Source organism: Xiphias gladius, chromosome 6, assembly GCF_016859285.1.
Source record: "Xiphias gladius isolate SHS-SW01 ecotype Sanya breed wild chromosome 6, ASM1685928v1, whole genome shotgun sequence".
NCBI lineage: Eukaryota > Metazoa > Chordata > Actinopteri > Istiophoriformes > Xiphiidae > Xiphias > Xiphias gladius.
In genome coordinates this window covers 23,648,995-23,666,976 of record NC_053405.1, presented here as the reverse complement: position 1 = coordinate 23,666,976, position 17,982 = coordinate 23,648,995, and the positions used below count along the sequence as shown (strand labels likewise).

The 17,982-nt window shown below is 40.9% G+C and overlaps 1 protein-coding gene across 8 annotated transcripts in view; it reads right to left on the bottom strand.

Moving 5' to 3' along the window:
- The window catches only part of palld (palladin, cytoskeletal associated protein), a 53,741-nt gene that overhangs the window by 23,254 nt on the left and 12,505 nt on the right, over positions 1-17,982 (bottom strand). For 4 of the 8 annotated variants that reach the window (XM_040128054.1, XM_040128061.1, XM_040128062.1 and 1 more), the window contains exons 3-11: positions 8,572-8,747; positions 7,994-8,123; positions 7,119-7,236; positions 6,926-6,988; positions 4,392-4,533; positions 4,219-4,242; positions 3,286-3,405; positions 1,894-2,365; positions 500-535 (exon numbers count right to left, since the gene is read on the bottom strand). In XM_040128054.1, the coding sequence (XP_039983988.1) occupies positions 500-535; positions 1,894-2,365; positions 3,286-3,405; positions 4,219-4,242; positions 4,392-4,533; positions 6,926-6,988; positions 7,119-7,236; positions 7,994-8,123; positions 8,572-8,747 (1,281 nt within the window). The remainder of the gene's footprint in view (positions 1-499; positions 536-1,893; positions 2,366-3,285; positions 3,406-4,218; positions 4,243-4,391; positions 4,534-6,925; positions 6,989-7,118; positions 7,237-7,993; positions 8,124-8,571; positions 8,748-17,982) is intronic. The other 4 variants (XM_040128057.1, XM_040128060.1, XM_040128055.1 and 1 more) reach the window with 3 other exon arrangements.

Below are 17,982 nucleotides of genomic sequence, written 5' to 3'. Positions count from 1 at the left end.
CTTTGATGAAGCCCTAAGATTAATTTCATATCTCTCTGACAAACATATTACATATTATCTTAATAAAACATATCATTAAGATTGTCCTCATACCCTGTGACAGAGTATAGTGGCATACAGTATTATTGTCTCTTGTTTTGTTTAATATTTGAAATGTAAAATTAAACTTTCTTTTTAAATGTTGCATCAAAAGTATAAAGAAGTAACTACAATATTTAAGACTACTTGCCTGGCCATGACATTTCATGTAGGTATTTCCTACGGTGGAGCCCAGTAACTAGGTCAGATCCTCTGTTCCATACACATTTTTCACCAACAAACAAACATAATAAATTTACACTACGTCATAAGGGCCACTCTGCTCTTGTTTAACGTGAAGGTTGAATGAATCAGGTATGGAATGTGCTTTAATATCATTTCCACTGCTTAATTAACAAAGGCTACGTGTGGTGCCACTCAAATCATATCCAGAGCATCACCCTCACAGCCAAATATTTACCTGTTATTTTCTGTCTCCTCCTCTATATTCTCAGCTCTGGAAGCACAGAATTAACAAGTCATAACATTTATGTCAACAGATATACAATAGCATCCATGAGCAGGAATCAAATTCGGTACACATGCAGTGCAAAAACCAATCTTTACTGTACTGTGACCAAATTCTAGTCTACATGCAGCCCGCCGTAACCCACAGCAATACTGTTAACCATCTGCTTTTGATGGGATATAATGCTTGCACTGTTCAATACTGTGGCAGTCATCATATTGTAATATTAGAAACCTCTGCAAAAAATTCTTCCCATGTAAGTGAGTGAGAGTGAAAAATAAAAAAAGAGCGAAGAAAAGACTTACAGTCTACAGCCTCGCTTATCAGCTCTTTGAGGCTGAGTTCATACACCAAAGTATTGGATAAACAAACATTTTGACCTGATGATAGTAATAGATTAAAGGTCGGGGGATCAAAGCTTTTACAGTTCATTCACTGGGGTCCATGAATGCCTGCACCAAATTTCTGGGTGTTCCGTCCCATAGTTGTTGAGATATTTCAGAAAAAAACAAAAATGTCAACTTGGCAGTGGCGGTAAATGAAAGGTCAAGGGATCACTGAAGTCAGTAGGATTCATTCTCTGGGAACCATGAATACAAAACTTTATGCCAGTCCATCTAATTTACTGACATATTTACACATATCTCTATATGGACCAAAGTGGCTGGACCAGCCAACCGGCATTGCCATCTCTAGCATGACTAAAAACTAAAAGCATGACTTAAAGCTAAACAGTCCATCCCTCCTACTCTCTTTCTCCTTATTTCTTGGGAGCTCTCTACTGGATTCTTTCTAATAAGGGCAAAAAATTGTTTAAAAAGGGAATGCATCAACAAATGTGATAAAAATCCATGCACAAGAGGCTTGTTCACTGCAGACATCTCAAAACACAGGACAGTGAAAATAAAGCCATTCAATGCCCTACTCTCCTCTAATAACAGTGACATCCTACCTGCTCCCCATAGAGCTTACAGAAAGGTGCTCAGGAAAAAAAACACAATGGCTCTGTCCTGGGCTGGGCATGCAGTCCCAGGTCAGAAAGAAACAATAGGAGCCATCCAGCAAAAGCCACACAGATCTGTTTACAGCCACAGACAGACAGTAGCTGGCAGACTCGCACTGGCACACATGATGCCACACTGACACCAACATAAAGGCAGGGGAATGCTTTTGTTCTAAAAATGTCTGGGGTTCCCCCTTTAACCCTTTCACAAAACCGAGACACAACACTATCATTTCCAGCAGACCTCAGACAGTCCTCCCAGCTTGTCTCCCTCCCACCAGCCCTCCCGGGTGACTAGCCTGCCCCCGGGGCACAAACACTTTGGGAAACAACAGGTACTCACAGCTTTGGTTTGGGCTTGGTAGGCAGTGGAGGACCATCCTTCGTGGGGGATGGAGACAGCTTGCCTGGGGTTGGAGGTGTGTCTGGTGCCCCCTGAGCTGGACTTTGGGCTCTGACTGGGTCATCTGCCATGGGGTCAGACTGTGATAGAGATGGAGTTGGGGATGGGGGTGTGGTCTCTTTAGGTGGGCTTGGAAGTGATGGCAGACTTGGGGGTTGGCCATTCTGTATAGACTCTTTCGACTTCTCCTTGTCCTCCACCTCTGAGCCTATTTGTACTGGAGGCAGAGCAGACACACTGGGCCAGATCTCCAGCTCCTTGATATGGAAAGCCTCAGTGCCGGTATGAGGCAGCATCTTGGGTGGCAGCTCCAGGAGGCTGATCTCTGTGGGTGGGGGAGGAGGGGGGAAGGCTGCCGTACCCTCAAACCCTGAGCTATCACCAGACATGCCATTACTGGATGAGTCCTCGGCTGCCGAGGGAAACAAACAAGAAGAAAGTGGAAAATCTTGGACTTTAATGTTAAGTTTTTCTTTTGTCCACCACATATAGCTAAGTTGATGAAGACTCCACGCACACACACACACACACACAACTATGTCACAGCTGATCTGATCTAAAGCAGCAGCTGGTTCTAGTCAGGCTGATGCAATTCCTGTTTATTCAGCCTTTCCTTTAACTGCGCAGTGAGTCCTGTGCCGTACATACACAGATCTGTCTGTGAGAATACACACAGAAATCAGCTCACACCTCTCACCTTTTTTCCATACAGACCTCACAATAACAAACAGTACAAAAGTTGATCATCTTGTTGATACATAACGTATTACTTTTACTACTGCCGATGAACCACAGGAAACTGCTGGACTGTCATACGTCAGAGTAATAACCAAGCCCTGATTCATTTGCCAGATTACTTTTGGTCTGGAAAAAAAATAATGCTCTGCAAATTTTTCATCACAATTTTACAATGAGACATCCATCTTTTGATAACAACATCTTCTTACATTCGAGGGGTTTTAAATAATAAACTGGTGACCATTTTTGTTTAAAAATGGTGGAGATGGAACTTCGAGACTCATCTTTTGATGTTACTGTATAGACACTGGACATGACAAAAACGGAGTATAGTTTTGAGCAAAAATATCTGCGTTAAATAAGGTTATTCTTGTTTGATGAAAAAGACCTTTTGAGCAGGGCTGTTCTGTTCAATGCAACCTACATGTTATTTTTTGGTATGGAACAACAGTATTCAAAACCACTTAGTAGAAAAAAAATGAAATTATTTGCGTGTTTTCCTTGTGACTTTAATAATTTTTTTTTTTTTTTTTTTTTTTTACAGGATAAACAGAAACTTTCTCTTAAGGAACTCCCACATTGGCTTCAACCTACCTGCTGTGACAGTGAGTTGGGCCCTGCTGTTTATGGAGCCATACGGGTTGGACGCAGTGCAGCAGAACAGACCTCCATCCTCTGGAAAGGCCTCGGCTATCACCAGGGTGCAGATCTCCTCTAAAAACAAACAAACAAACAAAAAAAAACACCAACAATATATGTTTAATGACCAAACTGTTTGTGATCCTAGAAGTTAGATTTGTGGCTCAAAGTAGGTTCATGATGATGGATGGAGTTAAAAGACACAGCACAGATTGGAATGACATGCTGACACTTGATTTATTTGTAATGAGATGTAATAGAGACATTCGATGGATAGGAAAACAAGTCACGTACATGGTACACAGATGATGGACATTTCATGTAGACTGGTGAGTCACTACTCATAGTCAGACACACAGAGAGCAACAGGCAGAGATAAGGCAGACAAGCATGGTTGTAACCATTCATAAAGAACAGACAGACAGACAGACACACAGACACACACACACAAACACTGAAGCACAGATGTTCTGAGACGTCTGAGTGAACAGCCTTAAAGTAACACCTGGAATGACCCCTGACTGACATCAGTGGGAAATGCATGTGTGTGTGTGTGTGTGTGTGTGTGTGTGTGTGTGTTTGTGTGCTTGAGTTTGTGTGTGGTAGGTTTCTCAGACTTTCCCAGGGACTCCCTCCAACTGTTTCACATGTGATAATGAGTGTCTTGTGGGATACAGACTTATTAACTCTCGATTTGCCGAGGTCATAACCAAGTGAAAGGCTGTAGCTGATAATGAGGCCATCAAACTCAAGTTGAGTCAAAAGACAAAGCTAATGATCCATTACTAATTTAAACCGCTGACTGCTGTTGGGAAGATGAAAGCAGTGTTGTAATTGTCAGAGTCATATAATGATAGACCTTGGAGGAGTTGAGGTCATATACTGTACCTGGCTCAGCTGCAGATCGAGGCTCTGATTGAAAGTGTATTATAGACAAATGGAAAGAGAAGAACACAGAAATACTTTGATTATTAGCATACATGGATAGTAAATTAAGTTCTAAAAATGAAAAAATCATTCAGCTCCAATGAGCTTCATGATCACTGAGAATAATGTCTCACTTTTCTGGAGAATACGAAAATCGGGGGAGTCCAGGATCTCCTCTCCCTGGCGGTACCATCGGACCTGCAGAGGAGGGCTTCCACGAACCCTGCACTCCAGAACCACCACCTGGCCCTCGGACGCCTGGGCATCTTGTAAAAGCTACACAGAAAAGGGATTATTAAGCCAGAGAGGAGTAAAACAGTAAGACAGGGGTCATGAAAAAAGGAGTTAATCAGTCAAGAGTGACGAGGGAACGAGAAGAAACTGAAACCGGTTATGAAAAGGATAAGTCTACTTCAGAAGAGACAGATGGAGATGGACATAGATGGAGACAGAGGGAGGGCTGAAGACGATACATTGTCATGAAACACCATCTGAGGAACTGAGCGTTCAGCGGACACTATCGTCTCTGAAAGGTCACTTAATTTCACCACAGGTCATTAGGTCTGGTAACCATCTTCCAATTTGCTCCCAAACGCCCTGTCCACTCCAGAATGAACTTGAAAATAGAATGACCATCCGTTTGTTCACCCTCGGATCATCTCTTTGGGGAAATAATAAAATCACTTTTTGTTGGTTTTCTTTTGGCTAACATGATTATTTAAAACATCACGGATATTTCCTCCAAGAGCCTGACATCCTCTGACATTTTATTGGATCTATTTGGTTTTGGGTATCACACGATCCAAAAATAGTCATAGATCTGACTTTTCACACCGTCCATTTGTTTTAAACTTTAGCCTAAAATGAGCATCTGTTTTTGTCCAAATAGCTGTCACTTAACGCTGACAATTCACAAAATACCCTCAAGTTTACTTTGTCAAATTATTGTATTTCAAGATGAACTAATTTCTTAAATATTTGGAAAACTGAAAGTAAAAGTTGTATTTGGCAGGTTGTGAAATACAATCTTTTTATCATCATTGACAGCTTAATAACTGCCTTTTGGAAGTATATGACTGAGGATCTCTCCTAAATAGAATTTTTACAAGATCACCTTCTGATTCTGTGAAAGTATGTGTATAATGATTTACTTAGTAAATAGGTCATTTTAAAATAGCTTAAGATAGCAGTTAGCTTTCAGTATAAAGAGGAAGGAAACTATTGGCCCTTCTGTTAAGACAACGAATATTAGACTCTGCTGTAAGATCTTTATCATTACTTATATTTGTATCTGCTATAGTTACAGTTAATTCACCTATAAATGTGTGAAAATGGTGTATTTAGGCAATAATGGATGTTCTTAACGTCAAAATCGCAGGACCTCTTCATTACAGCTAGCAACTTAAGTCCTGTGTCCATTCAGTCACATGACAGTTTGCAGCTTTGCAGAACTGAAAAAACCCCAAAACATCCACATAGGGGTCAGTGTCAACACTGTGTTGTCTCTTCTTCCAGCTTACAGAGCCAGAATGACATAGACAGGTACATCCATCAGCAAGAGGCACTCAGTGTCAGTGTAAATAAATGTGCGTGGGAGACTGAGCCTCCTTTCTCTGTGACTGTGTGTTTGGAATTGGTATATTTTGGGAAGACCAAGGGTGGGATGTACATCATGGGTTTGACAGTGTATGTGTGTATGTGTGCGGGTGTGTTATATGGGTGACATCACGGTGCTGACTTCACTAGAGGCGAACATCCTCTCTCATTGAGATGATTAAAGCCTGCAAAAGTTTTTAAAGGAGGCGGGGGCGGGGGTGAAGAAAAACAAATGTCTTTTTGTAATGAAGTGAAAAATGATTTAGGGCCTGACTGGCTGAATGAGAGTGAAAGAGACCTGACCCTTGTGGGTTTGGCAGGGCTGTTTGAAGCTCTGCCTCAGCCTGTCTCAGACCCGCCATCGCAAGACCCACAGCCTGAGGGAGAGGGAGTTGGGGGATGTTGGGGGAGTGTTGAAGAGTCTGAGTTGGAAAAAGGTGATCTGGAGCTGGAGGAGGAGCTCTCACCAAAGCTATTGTTTTATCTGTTTTGAATTGAAATAATGAAAGCCACAACACTACATACTGTTATTATGGTACAGGACTGAGTACATGTGTATCAGGTTCTGTGTATGTATATGTGTATATATTGCATGCAGGACTTACCATATGAAAGTATGTATGTATGTATGTATCTGGGGCTGTTTGTCATGGTTTGGGCTATAGTCCCTTGGTTCCAGTTAAAGGAAATTTTAATGACTCAGCGTAGAAAATATTTTAGAAAATGGTATGCTTCTATCTTCATACAACAGTCCGAGGAATGTCCCTTCACCAGACTTGGAAAACCGAGACCTGAGACCTTTGGAATGAATCGAAACGCCAACTGCAAGCTGGGTCTTATCGCCCAGCATCTGTGTTCAGCCTCATTACTGCATTTGAGGCTGAATGGGAGAAAATCCCTGCAGCCAGGTTCCAAAACTTAACCAGAAGAGTGCAGGCTGTTATAGCAGCATAATAATGATCATGGTTTTTGGAATGACATGCTCAATAATCACATATGTGCATAATGTTTGGGTGTCCATTTACTTTTCATCATATAGTATTTATATAGTATGTTCTGTACACAGACTTACCTTAGTGAATGTAGGAGGGCCTGACACCTCACCACCATACAGTGACGACACCGGGCTCTGCATCTAGAAAAAAACGCAAACTTACTTTCCGAACAGGTGGAGTCCATTCAGAAGTTGTCTGCTCATGTCACTGAAGAGACCATGTATATGAGTCTGTGTAGCTCCACTGTGCCGTGTGCTCTGGGTGGCTTACCCGCTGTGCGGGCTGAGACAGGGATTGGACCAGGGTGGAACGATGAGGAAGGACCTCAGGGGTTTTGGGTGATGATGAGCGTATTGTTAGGGACATTGAACTAGTCTTCTTCTGCACCCTAAAATAAGTAAAACATAAATCAGCAAACAAACGAAAGCATTTTGTGTTGACTCTATGTTCTTTTAGTTAAACTATGATACTGGAATGAAAGAAAATTGTCTCCTCAGCAATTAAGATGATATCAGAGATCTTGGCTTCAGTGTGTAAACGGAAACCTTTAAGATTTATACAACAGATAATAATCAAAAACATTTAGAGAACTAGAAAGCACTCAGAGCCAGTAATGTTAGATGGAGTGCACAATCCAAAAAATGCATTATTTTAATACTAGAAAATGTTCAGAATTTGTAATATGCATTTTGATGCACAAAAATAACCATATAAAGTATATAGTGACAGAAAATTGTGTGCTGGATTTTTTGTCAGTCTAGTAAGTGCTATATGGAAAAAAACATACCAAAAAAGTTTAAAAATGCCTTGACATCTGGATTTGGCCCAGGACATTGCTTTTCACGTAATTAACAAGCTAATATGATTTGCATATAAAGCAGAAGAAAAGGCTTCAAGGGAAAGGCAAGAAAAATAAAAGATGAGAGTGAAAGAGAACAAGGGGTAAAAAGTTTAACATTTGGAAAGAAGTATAGGGGACACACAGAGTGACTATTTTTTTACAATATTAACCCTCTGCACCTCTCATTATTTAGATTGTGGCCTGTGAATGGGTTCAGGGTTATGGCTCTTAAGGGGCCTTTTAAGGGCCTAGTTAAGTAGGGGCAGGCAGCAGACCTGATTAGCTGCTGTAGGGCTCAATTAACCTGTTCAGGGTTTCAAGGTTCATTGGGTCATGGGGTCCCAAGAGGTCATGCAGACACACGTACTGAGGCATGGTTCCTGATCTGGATTTCGACGCTGCTCCTTCTCCTTCTGAGTCTGACGATGAAGCTCCTACAATGGGATGTTAATAGAGGCGATGATGGTTATTCCTATATGAGACAGGCCACTTTTTTAACAGTAAAAATCCTAAAAATTAACAAATTCCAAGGAAAATTGTTCTGCCGTTTTTAATTGCCCTAAATGTATGCCAATATTATGACTCATAAATCTTGTACAAAAGGGATTTTGCTTCTTGTCCTCTTAGCAAACCAATCTTATCCACTAACACTGAAAGCTCAGTTGTGTGAGAAGAACAGCTGCCTTGATTCGTGCCATAAAGCAGTGTTCCCTTTTTGCTGTAAGTCATTACAGCAGACTAGCTACCATGGAAACCCATATTCAAAACTGAAATGTAGGGGTCAATAGAGGCTTCTCATCAGTAAAGAGTAATGACACGAATGTCTCAAAAGTAAAAATGAACCAATTTCCTGATGGGTAAATGATACATTTCATTTCTGACCTTCAATGTAAACCTCAGCAGAGGTATTGTCTGCTCCAAGACTGTTGGAAGCCACGCAGGTGTAACGTCCCGTATCGTCCTCAAAGGCTTCAGCGATCACCAGTGTGTGCAGGTCACCATCCCTCCAGATCTGTATGTCAGGAGAGTTGTGTAGCTCACGGCCTTCACAGAACCACCTGGTAGAGGAGGTGAAACACAACTTTGGTATCAGGGCAACTGTTTTGCAATACTGAGCAAAGCCTTACATTAATCACTTGAAAAATCAAACTAGAGTTTGAATTGATACGGCGAATTTGAAGGATTGTGACAAACATAGTGATCAAAATCATCCTTTTCTACCCTGTAGACGGTTTAAACTGGTGCTCCAAGCTAACACTTTGCAAACTGCACTATGCTGAGTGATGAATAGAATAAGCATCATTCAAAAAAACTGACCTTTAAACTCATAAAAACCTAGTAAAATCAGACTAAGAGTCTACAGCTATGCGAATGGATCTGTGAGGCTGTACTTTGGCTTAGCTGTGGGTTAAATGCTACAATCAGTGAGCATGCTCACAAGAATGGTAGCATGCTGATGTTTAGCAGCTATAATGTTTACCATGTTCACAATCTTAGTTTAGCGTGTAAGCATGCTAACATTTGCTAAGTAGTGTTTAACACAAGGCTGATGGGAACATAGCCAAGGCTTATGGGAATTTCATTAGATTTGAAGGTATTTAGTGATGAACCAAAGTGTTGGACAAACTGAAAACGTTATGTGATGATGGTGCTAGATAAAAAGTCAGGGTATTGTTAGCACAGTCCATCTTTTGGGAACCAGTAAGGAGAAAAATAAGAGGATCACCAAAATCAATAGAATTTATCCTCTAGGGACATTGAATATATGAAGCAAATTTCATGATAACCAAATAGTTAATATAATAGGCCATGGAATGTCTGTACAAAATTTCATGGCAATCCATCCATTAGTTTCAAGTTATTTCAATCTGGATCAAAGTGTTGGACTACTCAACCTCTAAACATTGCCATCCCGTTCCTGTAGATGTATATTTTAATTTAGTAGTAACTGATTAAGTTTTAAAACTGTCCTAGGTGTAAAATTCTGCATTCACTTTCTGGTGATTTGTAGCAGTGCACGGTCTATACAGTCCAAAGAAAATTTTGATTTATTTATATGTGGGTAATTGTGGACATTATTCCTACCAGATACAATGCTCACCAACTTTTAAATTAGTCTTTTAAAAGAGTATAGACAATATGGTTAATTTGCGGACCAAGAAATCCAAAGCATTACAGAGAAGGGGGTCTTGTGGCTGAATATTTATTTCACTTCTTGCCAAAAGAAATATATATTCCAGTAAAGGATAAAAGCTACATATAGACCACAGGCAGCTCAAATCATGAATCATGAAATTCATTTACCTTTTCAATAAAATTTTACTAACAAGCAAGGGCCATCACTCTTTTTGACAAATACTTGAACTTAAATATACCTTTGCCAAATAGGATGGAGGCCTGCCAATCTAACTCACATCAGTAACTACTCATTCACACACTCACACACAACCTCTGGGCATGTCTGGGTTTCCATATCTGCCAAATATCAGCCACCTTGAGGCACTGACGAGATGGCGTGTTATGGGAAGCAGATACACCCTTTCCCTCCTTCCAGTCAGAGTTCTGTGTGTCTGCGCAGCTGCCTGGGCCATGTACCACCTCCCTGGACTCTGCTAACACTGACTTTGTTTCCTGATCTGGGACCCAGGAGGGATGAGAGGGTCTACAACACAACCAGCTTACTCCGTCTCATCTCTCTGTACAGAGTTATGGCTCTGTGGAGACCACCCCTCCCCAAGTATCGTGTTACCACATCAAATACAGGATAACGCAACCTCACTAATGTCCTATCTTTTATTTTTAAAGTGCATTATGACATATCAAATCAAAATACCCATACTCCACACTTTGTACAGCCTATCAGAAGAAAGGGCATACGTGTCTTGTTCACTTCTCGACCTCTGCACTGAAAGGAGGAGGGGCAACAATTCCCAAAATGCTGGAAGAACAGCTGTTCTGTCCATCCAGAACCCCAACCTGAGGAAATCCAGCTATCTTGCAGAGCTATATAAAAATTCCCGGCATTGTGCTGCATGGCCATTACTGGATTTTATACACCCTGGTGTGTCAGTCAAACAGCAGGCTGACTCCTGTTCCAGAAAGCAATCCATCAGCCAAAATATTCAGACAAGACTTCATACCTGAGGATTTACACCTGACAGACTGACTGTTAGACAGAGAAAGTGAATGAATGAATAGCAAGTACAGGACCAGGAGGTGAATGAGCATGAGTCAGGCCAGGTCAGACAGGAAAAATTGTAAGCCCTGTCATTACTGAGACGGATCACTGAGCAATTCATCAGTAGCAGTGTCAGGTGGAGCAGTGCAGAGACCTGTCACTCTGTTTCTGCTTTCTCTGCCGTTGTTTTTACACCAGCCTCCCCCACGAACAATAGACTCCTCAGAGTGGTTCCTCTGTCTTGTCACTTGATGAAGGGAAACAAAGGAAACTTGGCTGGCTTTATCATGCAGCCAGATGTCGTTGTGTGAAATGATAGGAAATAGATTGTCAAATGAAACTAATGAAGAGTTGTTTGTGGCACGAGCAAGGAGACCTCCACTAGTGTGTTAGCCCTCAAGCCAATGGAGGCCATCCGCCATGCTTCCGACACTACGGGAGCTATCTGTGCACCAAACCCATGATCCAGAAGGTGAAAGGCTGGGACAACCCAAGGATCCTGTGTGAATTGACTTTGTTATAAGATACAGGCCTAATTCTTTGGTACAATACTTACAGAGAGTAAAATTTGATTGTTTGAGCAAATCAATATGTCGTGTGGTTTTAAAATCCGTTTTTCCAGACAATAACCAGACAGAGAAAAGGGAAAACAAGTTGTTTGGGTGACAGCCATGTCTGCTGTGGGTTTTCTTGGGAAATTCGAGTTTCTTTTTAACTTAAATACTTTCTTTTAAGTCACTCTCTGAATTAATCACAAAGGGTCACTATGGAATTTGCAGCCATATGCTCTAAGTTTGATGTGGACCCCACAACACAGAGCCCCTTTAATACAGGAAATCATTTGGACATTTTTTGAGCGCTGTTAAATTAAACACATACAGGAGAGGGTTTAATGTAACACATTACATCATTAAATGAATGACTATGGCTTTCGTGATGGGGATGTTAAGGCTGTTGGAGGTACCGAAATTGTGTGTTTTGTGTATTTATGTGTAACGACAGTGAACAGAGGCCAGCAAACAGCAGGGAGATATGTTTTTTCTCTGGGTGGCCTGAATCTGTCCAGACCTCAAGAAAAAGAAAAGAAAATATGGCATTTCCATGCAGCAACATATGTGAACTAAAAAGAGAAAATATAATTTAAGCATTTTATCAGTGGCCTTACATGTTTTTTTTCTTTATTAAATGTCTTCAGTAGTTTTCCATTCTGGTTATGGCACAAAGGTCTACAAGGCTCTCAATGCTGAATTCAAAACACAGACCATCTGCTCAGAAGGAGTAAAGGAATGGCAATGTAAATTTGTTTGGGCACAATTTGACAAAACACAGAGCAGGGAACAAGATTCATCAGCTCGTGCTCCTCTGAGGGTTGACTGAGCATAAACTAGGAAGCACAAACCATTCCCAACAATAAAAACCCCTTATTAATCAACCTTAATGATCTACCATTATGCATAATTACTGAGTAAACTCATTTACAGACAGACGGTAATGTTTATTTAATCCCCTCTCTATTTCTTTGGAATGTGCTGAACATTGTGCTAGGCCTAAACAGCATGGAGTGTTTTATCCAGTGGGGGAGTGGGGACTTTGTTGAGTCACATACAGTCCAGGAGGCACAGAAGGAATTCAGCCATCAATAGGATCATTTGGAGGGGAAGCAGGGTGTGTTAGAAAAGCAGTCGCTCTGTGTTCTGAGAGAGTTGAGTGAAGGTAGAAATTTCTTGGCAGAATGTAGCTTTACCACCCATTTCCTCTTAACACAATACCATTATAAAACACAACTATTCAAAACATGCATACAAAATAGCTGAAATTAAATAGACCGCATGAGTAACGCCTCACCTCTTCATTCATCTCCCACCCTTAAGGCACCAAGCCAAGATGGTGACTAAACATCCCACCATCACCATCAACTAGCCTGTCAACAGCTCTCTGAATAAGAATAACATGTGAGAAAGCAATTATACACATCTCACTTAAGACAAGTTAGGCCAGATGACGCCTCAGATATCAATAGGAGGATGATCTCTTTTTAATGGTGCTCCCTACGCTAGCCTATTCACATACAGGAGAAGAGAGCTTTTCACAGGACAGACCAAACCAGAGCCTGTTGCCGTGGCCTCCATAGTGCGTGCTGAGGGCCGCGCTCTCCTCATCTGACCCTGTTGTTATTTGCTGCTGTTGATGGAAAATTTTATGAAGCAAGGCTCAATTTCACCACAAACCCAAACGAGTGGAGGCCAGAGCGCAGAGGGAAGAGAAAAAGAAACAAGGAGGGTTCAATCAAAAAAATGACCTCGACAGGATGTAAGAGTGACAAGCTTGCAAAAACACACCCACGAATCAATCAGCAATCACTATGAGATATAAGAGGTGGGAAGACTAAATGTACACTTCCACAGACATGTTTGTCTTTGATTTTATTCAAAAGTTCCCTCTCAGTGTTCAGTTTTTCGAGCTTATGGACCACAGAAGTCAACCAAAGTGCAACTGGACAAGAAGAGCGGCATCGAGGCTGTCTTTATGCCTAATTACAAACTACAATAGAGGTCAACTGAAACTGCCCAAACTATATAGTAAGCAATGTTGGTTTTATTACCCACAACAGAGATATCTACTAATTCATGCAAACACAAGATGGAAAGCAGATTGGGTTTCCTCTTTCCCACCGATGCTGACTGAAACCAACATTGAATGCAGCTCTGAAAGGCCCAGTGAAAGTTCTAAATTCACAATGTCACTAAAGCTGCAAAATATTTATTCCCACCACAGCCCTCCTTTATTACTGTAATTTTCCATAATACCAAACACATTAGCTATCCTTAAAAGAGAAAAATTAATTTTATCTGATAGCATTAAAGCTGCACTTGAAGCTGTAGCCATCCTAGCAAAGCCATCAGCCTCAGCTATACTTCGTGTTTAGTGTTAAGTCACAAATGTTGGCAGGCTACATGAAAACTAAGATGATGTATGATTAAAATTAAACCTGTTTAACAACAGCATGTTAATATGAGAGCATTTAGCTCAAAGCACCAATGCACCTAAGTACAGTGTCAAAGACACACTGGCATGACTGTGGACTCATGTTAAATAAAGTCATTGTTTAGATTACGTGTAAAGTGAAAGAGGTTGCAGTTCCCCTCAGCTCCATGGAGCATTTTGGCATCTTTCAGCCCATTGTTTTGGTTTTATGACCCACAATTCTCACTGCTCTCATGAGCATCTTTTCCGGGTGTGGCGGACAGCTGTTTTAAGTGAATTTGCTCAGATAAATCCACTTTACTCTGGCTGCCCAGCACCAAATAGCAGCCAGATAAATTTAGAAACTAGCTGGACAACATGGTGACACATATAGCAAGCTAAAGACCCAGTTGTATTTCTCATGAGTTGACGAAGACCAAAACAGAGCAGAGAAAAGTGAGAAAAGTACATTGGAATCATATCCATTAACACTCCAAATTAATGCTAATGTTCAAAATGTGCTGAATGTGTGAATACTGGTGTTTGCTAACTTGTTGGTGATGTTAACTGTATGAGGCCATGATATGTCAAACTTTTATGTGACATTGAGCTTGTTGGGGAGTTCTCCCCGCACGTGGCCAAAAATTTGATTAATGCAGCTTCAATCTATCAGTCCAATTTTATTTTGCTTAGCAAACATTAGCAGTGGTAGTTTGTACTGGACTGTGGTTAAATAATTTCAATCACCATTTAATATTGATGCAGTTTTAATGACGGGAAAGGGTGTTGGTATATTATTGGTATATTACTATTTTGAGCTTCCAGGGGCTAAATAATTTTAAATTATATAGTTTGTTCAGAACTACTTAATTACTGTATATTAATGGTCTAAATTAAGCCACATTAGATGTACATATCTATTACTAAATTGTAGTCCATTTGTTTGAGTGTTATCATCTGGACTGAAAAGGAAATATTAGCATCCCAGATTTGAGACTGACCTTAGTTTAAGTGTTCTGCTACGTGCCTAAAGCTCATGCACACACAAATGTCTTGATTAAAGATGATACATGCAGGAATCTTAAGCTTAATAAAGCAGCGGAAGCCTTCTGGTGATGGAGCCTTGTTAATCAGGGCACAGGATCATGGGTCAGAGATCACTGGAATATTCTGGACAATAGACAGCTGCACATGACAGTCAGAGCTCTGACCGGAAGCAATGAAGGGTATTTTTCTCCAAGGAATTTTAACTAAGCGGGAGGGTAGGCTAGATTGGCAAAGTTTCCATCATGTTGCTCATCAACAGACATGGTCCACTGAAGCATTACAGGAGAACAGATCTCAGTGTCAGTGTACCAAGCAGACAAATGCTTTACACTGAATCATCATGGATATGACATGTATAATATGACATGTCAAATTCATACTGTGGTTGGTAAGAATTTATTTCTAACTATACCAAATAATATATAATATATAATAATACCGCATGTACAGTTCTTGCAGTTTAAAACAACAAATTTAACCGTATCTGTCAGTGCAGGAATTAATTGTTGAAGAGCTAGAAGTGTGTGTGTGTGTGTGTGTGTGTGTGTGTGTGTGTGTGTGTGTGTGTGTGTGTGACAGAGAGAGAGAGAGAGAGTCATCCGAAATAGTGACAGACATGTGCAGCAGCTGAGCTACTAAGTCATACACCTCGGCACTCATGGGGATGCCCCCACATACGAACACACACATTCAGACACATTCAAATGAATTTCAGTCAGTTTTGTCAGATGGCCCGAAGAAATCAATAGATATAAAAGAGGTGGAACGCAAGCAGGTTTTTTAGGTTCATTCATTCATTCAAATACTATTTACACACAGTCTATCAGCTGTTCAGATGAGCAACATTAAATTTTTCAGCAAAAAATACAAGTTATCAATGTTCTTGTAAAAGACCTAAGTTCTCTGCCAGGTTCAATGAGATGTAAACCACACGACTGTACTCTCACTCATGGTGAGTGTGCCCCAAGTCTGATAATCTCCCCTGTAACAATAATGTATGGCTAGACTGTGAAGATCAAATAAAAGAGATTTACTACATAAGCTTGACTTTCACCTGAGTATAGCAGCAAATGACATCACTAACTAAGATGGTTGTTCAGTCCATAACTTACCTAAGCTGTGGTGCTGGTGCCAGTTAGATAAACCAAAGTCACTTACGATTTCCTTGTTCTTAGGTTGCACACAGAGCTTCCCCTCCTGACAGCATGATACACACCGAGACACTGACACTCTCACACCAGGACAGCCACTCTGAGTCACACTGTCAGACATACACAAATTGCTCAGACTGAGGAGAGGGTTTAGAGGGAGGGAGCAGCCCCAAGCTGCCAAATTCCACACAAGACAGAAGAGCAGAAAAAATACATTTAAGGCATATTTAAAACACAACAACTGTTGTTAGAGCTGCCCCCTCTGACTCATTCATACAATTTCCGGTAGTTGATTGAATTGTCTCCATGTTTTTCCTTGCCTTACAACAAGGATAAATCCTACCCATACTAATCTATCTCACTGCTACTCGAAACCCCTCAAAGCTGGACAGAGGTAAACTTCCTCTAATGTGACACATTTTGTGGGCTTCAAACATTTTAACAAGCAGATTCACAGTCATGCATTTTCTTGGTGTTGCGTTCTGGAATCTGTCTCCCAAACAAAAAAAAGAAAACTTGCTTTTTCTGATCCTATACAAGTCCGGGCCACAGTCTGCTGACCATCAAAAGCACCACAGCAGAACCTGAGCTCCAGCCATATGACCCTGTCACCATGGAAACCTCTGGTGCTTTGATTTGTGACTGGAGGAACGAGGATATCATGAAAATAAAAGATGACAGTGCTACAGCACGTACTACAGTGTGACACAAAAAGAAAGGGCACCAAATATACTGGCCGTTACTTCAGAAATCCCTCACGCCAGAACTAAGTAGGCCACTTAAAAAGCCCAGCTAGGCCTGAACAAAAATAGCTTGCATAAGTCAGGATCTAAATAGACCACTTGGAGTTGGCAGCACCTGGCAAGTAAAAGACAGATGGCTGTGGCTACTGTTTCTGGTCAGGCTTCGTACATATGCTTGCACACACATACACACAAAAATGTGACAATATAATAATCCCAAACACTCCTAACTTCAATTTCACCAACGCCAGCAAATAAAAACCTGGTATTTGTGGCTTGTTTAGAGCCTGATGTTGATGCCTGATGTACAGTCCACAGCAGAATGAAAGGGTGTGGTGTGTTTTGCTCTCTGCAGGGGCTCCAAAATAGGTTTTTATGCAGGCACAATTAGTGATATTTTGGTCGCTGTCAATGTAGATCCCGGGTGCCCACTGCTGTGACATGGCAGTTGGGATTATTTGTGATGCTTGTTGCTAGGAAGGCCTGCCCTCTCTGTGTTTGTGTGTGAGCTGATAAGACATAAACATCCACGCTGAGAGGAACACACCCCTAATGACGTCTGTCCCTGTGGCACACACTGTAATCATGTGGTTTTTAATTCCAATTCTTCTGGTTTTTGAAAGAGCTATCTCCGCTTTGTAGTGATAACAACATGAAAAGCACCGTATTCTCCCTAAGAGACTATAAAACATGGGTTAATAAGAGGAAGGGCTTTTACGGTCTCTGGATGTTCCTATTAATTACTGACTGACAGTGGCCGTCTCAGACCCACTGCTTTGTCTGACTGGCATCCTCCTCCAGAAAAAAGAGAGAATTACAAAAAACGTGAACAGAAAAGTGCCGATGGAAGCGGCTTTCCAAAATATGAGTCAACAAGAATAAAGAGTTTTCTCCCTCGGAGCAACATGCTGGGTTTATTAACATACAAACATACACAGGTGCATTAAAGTATTCACACACCCAAACACACAAATGCAAAATAATTTCTCAGCTACACCACAAACAACCAAACACTGATCCTATTCAATCAGACACCCACTTCCACATAATATTTCGCTGTTTAAAAAGGTCTTTCAAGGGTCAGTTGACATCATTAAAAAAAAAAAAAGTGGCATGTTGTCATGGCAACCTCTGTTTTCACTCCAAGGAGACCAAATGACACTAACAAAAACAGAGACGATGTCCTCTCATGATATCATTCTGCAAGGAA